This window comes from Centrocercus urophasianus, unplaced genomic scaffold, assembly GCF_019232065.1.
Source record: "Centrocercus urophasianus isolate 14NV4802_14NV808 unplaced genomic scaffold, USGS_Curo_1.0 seq_77, whole genome shotgun sequence".
Classification (NCBI taxonomy): domain Eukaryota; kingdom Metazoa; phylum Chordata; class Aves; order Galliformes; family Phasianidae; genus Centrocercus; species Centrocercus urophasianus.
Window position 1 is genome coordinate 27,140 of NW_024885388.1, and position 8,873 is coordinate 36,012.

Consider the following 8,873-nt stretch of genomic DNA (forward strand, 5'->3'; position numbering starts at 1 on the left):
AGTAACAGAAAACCATTAAAGTTCATTTCAAACTTTTTTCACATCTATCTATTTGAGGTTTTACACTTATTTCCAGATGATCTTCTGGAAAATTTGGAAGCCAACCTTGTGGTGAATGCAAAATATTCTCACAAATGCTGCTAATGGAGAAAAAATAGATTGTGCTGTGCAACAATGCTTTGTATTTTAATTTAAAACACAACTGATCTCACTACTAAAGCTGACATCTGCCCAGACAATCACCAACTTGAACCTCAATAATCCAGCATGAATACTTGACAAAATAAAAAAGAAAAAAAGAAGTGTTTGAGGCTGCTGAACCTGAATTACATATACAACATACACAGTTACGTGTGATCCAAATTATGTTCAGAATTGAACGCTGCTACATGAGTGGATCCTCAGGCCTGGTCCTGGAGGCAGCTCTTTAAACATGGGTTTTCAGCATATGAACAGCTATCCTTGCTCAAAGATAATGAGCTACATAACTTTTTTTTTCCTCCACAGTGCACTTTTGCATTTACTGTGTTTTAATTCCAGTTTGATCAAGTGCCCCAACAGCCTCAGACCTATAACTACTACAATGCAGTGCATCATTTCTTGATATCCCAGATATCCAGTTGTCAAGTAAAATCAATAAAAAGCTACAGGCATACAGATTACACACTGTTCTGTAATATCTAGACAGAGTTGTGCACTTCAAACAAATTATTCAAGCACCTTAAAATTTAAGCAGACAAATCCTTGTGTAAAATAGTTACCAAGGAAGACCTTCAAAATTTTTTAAGGTACATTACCTTAAAATTAGAATGAACCCTGTTGTTATAGAAGATTCCTAGGGGTGTGAGCTCTGACTTTGTTTCAATGCCTAGACCATGAGAATCTCCTGTAGCAATTTTGTGGAACAAATACCATATTCCAGCGTCCTGCAAATGAGGAGAGAGAACATAACTCAGAAGAGAGTCTGATACTACTATCAGTTCTGACATATTCACATCTAATCACAGATAAATATATGTTAAGGAGTTGAATATTTTAAACAAGGAAGAAAATAACAGCACAGTCCACACCAACCATATGCTGTGGAATTATTTATCAAAATAGTCTCCAAAGCATTCTTCAGTGAAGAAGACCACAAATACAGCAGTACTGTAGTGATAAAGATGCATTAAAAATTGTTTTCTTCTCAGTTAAATCATTTAACATCATACATTTCAGGTCTTCTAATATTTCAAGACAAAAAGAAGAAAAGGCTCATTTTCCTCTGTGATTTCTGTGTTCCATTTCTACACAAATAATCAATTTTATTTTGTTTTTAAGTTAATCAGGCTATTTACAGAAAAACACTCAAAAAGTCTTCCTCTCCTCCTTACTGCTACACTGCAAGATTTGTTCATCTATATTCACATCAGAACGTAAGGACAACCAAAAACAAAACAACAACAACAACAAAAAAAAAAACACACAACACAAGCACTTTCAGGAAAGTGAATAGAGACATCCAGAAGCCCAGCCAGTTCAGAGTTCTGTGCCAATAACATGCAGTAATAATTTCAGCATCTGTTCATTTCCTACACTTCAACATCCCTGCTCTTAAAGAAGCTGGAGTTACCTGCCAAAGCAGACCCATAGAAGTTCCTTTTCTAACTCCATCTGAGTTGAAAAGGGGCAGTGTGGCAACAGCACCCATAACGCAGATATCTAAAGATACAAAAAATGTTGCCTGCTTGCTCTGTGCCCTTGGAAATTTTAAAAACAAACAAACAAAAATGAACTGCATAAGGAGTATTAAAGTGTTATAAAAGTAGCAAAGAAAAAAAAAAAAAACAACAACCGCATACTGTATGTTCCATATAATGAAAAATAGTCTTCACCTTCCTGTTCAAGAAATATGGATATAGTCAATTCATTCTAGCTTAAAAATCACTCCAAGAATATACTCATTTTCCAAACAGCCCTGGAAATTCTGCTTCTGAGTAACATATTCCCACCCGTAATGATGACATACTGTAACATTTCTGTCATTAACAATTCCAAAGAAAGTGTGCATGTTCCACATAAAATACCAAAATCTTACTTCACATATAATTAAATACAGTTCCGTGCTTGGCAAAGATCAAGCAATTTTTATCCAAAACACATCTTAATGCTTCAGAAAGAGTTTAATAAACTTCAAAGCTCTTAAAGCACTTGTAAGCACTCAGAAAAAAGAGCTTTTTTCCCCCTCTCATATAGCTGAAACAAAAGAAGTAAGTACTGCTGAAACACCCTTACAATAGGCTCCATTGTAATAAAGAAGTTGGAGAGAGCAATGGAATTATTTGCTTGTGAATTGTTACACTTTATACCCACAAAGCTCTACAGTGGAGTGTTTATATCAAGACAGTTGAAGCATTTTGTTTCTGAAACTGAAGCTACAGACCTTACATGCCAATGCAAGAAACGCACATATCAGAATGGCAGAACTTAACCTATACAACACTCTCTGACAACACATGCTACTATACAGAAGGGATTCTCTACAGAGGCAGAAGATGATAGTGAAATAAAGACCTAATCGAGCAACCCATTTTCTATAACCTAGCCAGCAACACTAAAGCCAGGTAAAGCAACATTATGTAGATAGACAAAATGGAAAGATACTGTGCTGTGCACTGTTTTTATTCAGTAAGATAGTCAGGCCCTTCTTAGCCATAGGCAGTCAACAAGAAGACAGTTTTGCCCCCACAAAAAAGAAAAAATTAAAAGTTCACAAGAAGCAGCAGCAGAAGTTTTATGATTTTCTGTGTTACAGACATTACAACACACAAATATTTTCAGTCTTACCATATTGTTAACAATGCGTTATGTACTTTCTGCCTAAGAATATGCTAGCACACCCACATTCTCCTTCCAGTGTCAAAAAGTCTTTCCTTTCCCTATAGTCAATGACCCATTTAGAACAATCCACCTGGAACCACCTGAGTCTCAGCCTCTCATCTGCTTTATAAGCAGAACAGACCCCTGCCAATCCTCCACAGTCTGCACAAAATAGTTCAAAACTACTCCGCGAGCAGCTGAACTGAATAAGGGCTGCAAAAAAATCAAAACGTTCACAGTTGGTAAAATCATTATCAGCAATTACTACTGAGAAGCTAGTGACAAAAGACAGACATGAAAGGTTTTCTGCACTTTCTTATTCAGTGAACTATTTTTCATTTCAATGACTGAAGCTATAAAAACAAAGTCCTTCAGAGCAGTGAAACAGTAAACACGTGACAGGGCCTACAGGAGGTTCAGAAACAGGAAATACACTAAATCTTGGAAATAAAGGTATTTGTTTTAATGCATACATATTGAGACCACTGACAGATCTACTAATTAAAAAAGGAAGAGGTCTAATCCACACTAACAAAGCCTTGTAATTGACTGGTATTTGTAATGCCAGTATACTGCCAACCTTAAATATTCACAAGTAGAAAAGAAAAAATGTATGCATTTTTGCATTATGTCTTTTGTGAATGACTGGCACAAGTAGTTTGCACTGCATTTCATCCATGCGCCTTACCTGTGAACCTGCTGCTGCATTACTTATAAGGTGATTGTTGGGATGAGAAATCCAGAAGGTTGAAACTGCCCTGAAATATTCAGAAAAGAAGTTAAAAAAGCTCTAGATCCTACAGAAATAACTCACTCTTGAAGCAACCATCAGAAAAGCTAAACTGATGTGTAAAGTAACTACTTCCCACACAAGCACACAGAACTTCAATGCAAAATATTTTACGATAGTTCAGACACACTCAGTGCAACTATAAACAGTTTTAATAAGCTTCTACAGTACACAAGTGTTATGAAGACAAGCTGTAGGTGGCAGGCTAATGGTACTGGTGCCTTAACACAGCAGCCTTAAAAAAAATAAATAAATAAAAATCAACTTATCAAGTATCACAAGACACAACAAATCTCGTTATAAATCAACCCATGTTTTCTCTTCAATGAAACACCATATGTTTTTACTTTTTTGAACAATACTGCCATGTGAACTGCAGTTAAGGTGTCCACATTCACCACAGATCGTACAAAAAAAAAAACCAAAACATTCCATCTGTATTTTGTCAAGAGATCATCAGCAGTTTATTTGCAGCAGCTGGTTTGGTTTTAATTTTTTAACAAAGAAATACTCACATGCAGTCTGTGGCTGGCACGGGAACGTAACTTCCATACACTTTATCCCTTATGCCAGTACACATGGTGCTGTTTCTATCCGTAGGAAGAATAGTGCCTGGTTTTGTGACTAGTCCAAGGTTGTGGAAGAGAGTATTCCTCTGCTCAATGCCATCCTCTATGAAGAAACAGTGACCTAGTGTGTCATAGCCAATGGTGTCCTTTATCTGCAGAAACACAAGTCCATTATGTCAGTAGCAATAGCATTTACTGAGATTTATTTGACAAGTGCCATTTAGTTTTGCTATCTTGGCACAGCTGCAGAGTGAAGTTTCAGTATCAGTGACTCAGATGATTCAAATATGGAGTTCTATTTCTCTATTACAAACACGCAATGCCTGGATAGTTTAGTTGCCTTCAAGAATCTAAAAAGCAGAATGACAAGATCTGTTAAAAATAAGTCACTGTTTGCACTTGTGTATTTATTCATTACAATAAAAAAAAAAATTAAAAAATCACTCCTGAGCATTTAAACTTTAAGTTAAGGAACTGCTTTTTGCTCTACATGTTCTTCTTAAGATTCAGGTCAACACAGCCTATTTTATTCTCCTGGCACCTACCAGTAAGCCATTAGTTGCATGAATAGTCACACATCTGGAGAAACAGTGATGAATGGAAAGACCATCAAGGTAAGTCTTAGAACTATAACCTCCTTTTTCATCCACATCCCCACAAAGGTGAAAGTGAACAGGGTAACTTCCTATCTGCTGCTGGCCCATTTGCTTTAATTCCACATAGGAGAGATGAACAGATGTAAAATTCTTCAAAATCTAGAAAGATAATGAAAAGTCCAGAATGATTAACTACTTGCTTGTTAACCAATGGAAATTTAAGATAATACATCACCTATTCCAGATGCACAGTTTTTGCAAGCTAACACTAAGAGAACCAGGACAGCCATTACTGTCCTGCTCTATATCCTACTTTACAAAACAGTATCATTCATGAACGAGAGTGAAAACTAAATTTTCACGTGACAAAAACAGAAAATTCCATCAGACTGTACATTGCCACTTTGCTTTTTCAGGCACATTAGATATTCTTTACTGACAACCATGTACCATTTGAGTAAACAGATGTCTTTGAAGTCACGTTAGGTCCTGACTGTACTGAAGCTGTATCTGTGCAGTCAATCCAGCACAGAGTTAAGTTTAATAAAATTACAAAATAGAGGGTCCAGGGAACCTACCAGGAAACCTGATCCAATTAACAGCACAATACCGGGCCAGCTTAAAGATGATAGCTCATCATATCAGAATATCTACAAGGACAGAAACACTCAAGACAGCCCTGCTGCAGCTTGATCCTACTGTCTACTGTCTTACCACTAAGCACCTCCAGGAACTCTGGCACCTACTCTGTGCCCCTAAGCCCCAGCCCCTGACATCTGCAGGCAGATTCACCCTCTTTGCCTTCCCCACCCTGAATAAGCCCTGTTTTCTCAGGTCCTCCTCAGGCATCATGTACTCCAGCACACTTCCAGTTATAACCTAAAACTGAATGCACTCTAGTGAAGAATCAACACCTTTCAGATGAGGATGCAGCACAGATCATGGAACTTCACAGTAATCCTATGTAATATATGATAAAAGAAAATAAGAATAAGCAGAGAAGGCATTATAATGGAGCTGGAGCACTAAAAGGGGAAAGCAAGAGTATTTTCTTCTACCTATTTCAACCCGAAAAGAGAAACCGAGTACAAAAATTGAACTACAAGGTACTGAAATACAGGAAGCTAAAGGGTGAGAGAGCTTTGTTGTTATTTTATTAGTTTACCTATACTGGATATTTGGATATTGTACAAAAATAATACTTTTCATAAGCATAGGTTACCCTCAAGGGAAATGAGCAATAAAGTGATGGACCATTTAGTGTGTTTGCTTACTTTTTGTAGCCTTTTCAGGAAGGACAAGGTTTTTTTTCTTTTATTTGATTGCACAGCTTAAATTTGCCTGTCTGAAATACAGAGATGGACTATAACATGTCATCCTGAGATCTGACTTCAGCACTTAAAGACAAGAATGTGTGGTAAAACTACATGTGAGTTCCTCTCCCTGCTGTCCCCAGCCCATTTCACCCCTATGCAGAGCTAGCCTGGAACAGACTGAACCCCCAGGCCCTCAACATCTGCCAGTTGACCAGGGTCTCATCACTAGAGCACGTAAGGTTAATGTAAGCTGAAAATGCTTCCAGTGCTGAAACGCAGGCTTAGCAGCAGACACTCAGTTTCTCTAAGTAGACTCCTGGGAATAGTTTAACTTTGATGACTCAAAATATTTGTTTTCTGCTCTGCCTGCAAGGCATCTGAGGGGCCTTGCTGCCCAGCACCCCTGTGGAAATCAAGATCACATTTAATGAGACTCACAGCTTGCCATTTATCTTCTTTCCTTACATTATCTGAAACATAAAAGATTGGCTTAAGCTCATCTATTTCCCTTGCACACAAAAGCTGCCACACAGTAGGGAAAGGGAGCATTTTCTTTCCCACTATTATGTACACCGCTATAAAACTAAAATCTGCATCCAAATCCATTGAAAAGGGAGATTTAAACTGTGACCAACACATAATGAGCACAAATACATTTGCATTTAAAACTTCTCCAGCAGCAAAGAGCTGACACACTGCTGCTCTGTCCTTTCATTTAAGTGAATACGAGTTTCATTATTAGTTTCTACAGCACTACTTTTATTCAGCTTTCTTTATGCTTATGGTAATATAAGAAATCAGCAGCAGTTTGCTTTACATAACCTTGGCACATTCAGATAAAATAAATAAGTCAAATAAAAAAATCCACCATAGTCCAACTCAGCCTCTTTCCTCACCATGCCTCTCTACCGCCTGATTTCGGAGATGATATGGATCTCTAGGATTGAGTCACTGCTCATCACTTTGGGAGAGAAAAAGGCAGGGAAAGGAGAAAAGACAGAAAATGGAGATCAAGTTTGAAAATGTTTTAAGTTGAACAGGCAGATACACAACTTGTAAGGCCTAACCACCACCACCACACGATGTTGCAAGATATGGTGCATGCTTCTGCCACATTAAAATTTATATAGTGTGCTACAGTGCCACAGAGTTAAATTAATTTTGAGAAAGAGAGAATAAAGTCCTTTCTATGAAAAGCAGTTGTACGAATTTATGTTCTTTAAGTTTTCAAATGCCTCCAAGATTAGTATTGACTTTTTTGTTCTCAGTGTACTTTTGAGACGACAGAAAGCTACTTAATGTTTTTCAAACCTTGATATGTCCACCAAACGTATCATAACTGAAAAACTGACACTCCTTTTCACGATAGCAGGTATTTTCTGTCTCTCCCTTGATTAAGATGTTCCTTGTGAGAACTCCAACTTCTGCCCTCATGTCCACTCCATCAATAACTTCTCCCACATGGGGATATTGAGGTTTTTCTGTCCAAAAACAGTTTTGAGAGGGGGGAAAAAAAAAAGAAGAAAAAAAGACTGTCATTATCATAAACAGTAAACAACAAGGGCTGCTCTGAAAGTAATACTTCCTATTTTATAATGTTGGCCCATGACATCAAAAGGCAAATGATGGTGGTATGGTAGTAGAGGTTGAACCTTCCCCACCAATATTCCATTACATGTCATTGCCATCTGGCAGATGGCAGCAGAGGAGCAGTCAGACAAACTGGCATCTGACATGAAATGCAAACAAAGCAAGATTGTGTCACTGAATACCTCAGTGCATAAAAGATGGCACCCACTTACATTCATTGATGCTTACTGAATGTTTATGGAGACCAAACAGTGGATGTGAACTTAATGAGGTGGCGGGTGGTGTGCTTCAGCAACAGCAATATGAAAGACAAGTCATGCTCCAGACAGCCATGCAAACTGTCACACCACTAAACAAAGAGTGCCTCCATCAGATCATGACCAGGAAACTGCATACTAAGCTGAATACCAGCTTCGGTGCGTTGGAAATGATGGCAGCAACACTGAAATATCACAAAGTTCGTGCCAGGATGCACCAACAAACTCTCACTCAAGAACAGAAAGAATACTGCATATGAGTTTGTCAGGACTTGCTGAACCAATATAAGGCTGAAGGTGACAGTTTCCTGGATTGAAGTATTACCAGCGGCAACACGTGGTTTCACCAGTATGAGTCAGCCAAAAAGGCAGTCCATGGAGTGGTAACGTGAATCCACCAATTAAACAGAAGTTCAAGACACAGCTCTCAGCAGGCAAAGTGCACTGCCTTTAGGGATAGGAAAAGGATCGTCCTTTAGGAATTTCTGTAACCCAGTTAAACCATAAACTACACTGTAGTGCTGTCTAAGCTGAAGGCTCAAACTTCCTGAGCCAGCTCAGAGAAGACATCATACAACACGATAAGGCCAGGCCCCATACCCCTCTGAAGCATGGAGCTCCTCACCAATTTCACTTGGACTTTCAGACCACACCCACCACACAGTCTGGATTTGGTACTTTTTGACTTATGTCTGTTTGGGCCAATGAAAGATTCTGAGCAATGATGCTGTTGCAGCAGTTGTAGGTCACCTCTGCTGGTGCAGATTTTTGTAAGTGCAGAAAGAATGCTTTTTTTCACTGCTGAAGAAAATGCATGACTAACGGTGGTGACTATGTTGAAAAATGGTGTTTTGTAGCTGAGAATTTGCTCTATCAAACAGTGTTATTGTGCTCTT

At 38.2% G+C, this 8,873-nt stretch overlaps 1 protein-coding gene across 1 annotated transcript in view; it reads right to left on the minus strand.

Moving 5' to 3' along the window:
- Positions 1-7,607, minus strand: part of CEMIP2 (cell migration inducing hyaluronidase 2) — a 20,837-nt gene extending 13,230 nt beyond the window's left edge. The window contains exons 1-5 of the mRNA XM_042838346.1: positions 7,442-7,607; positions 4,764-4,973; positions 4,165-4,370; positions 3,548-3,617; positions 798-926 (exon numbers count right to left, since the gene is read on the minus strand). Coding sequence (XP_042694280.1) covers positions 798-926; positions 3,548-3,617; positions 4,165-4,370; positions 4,764-4,973; positions 7,442-7,564 — 738 coding nt within the window. The 5' untranslated portion in view covers positions 7,565-7,607. The remainder of the gene's footprint in view (positions 1-797; positions 927-3,547; positions 3,618-4,164; positions 4,371-4,763; positions 4,974-7,441) is intronic.
- Between the last annotated feature and the right edge of the window lie 1,266 nt (positions 7,608-8,873).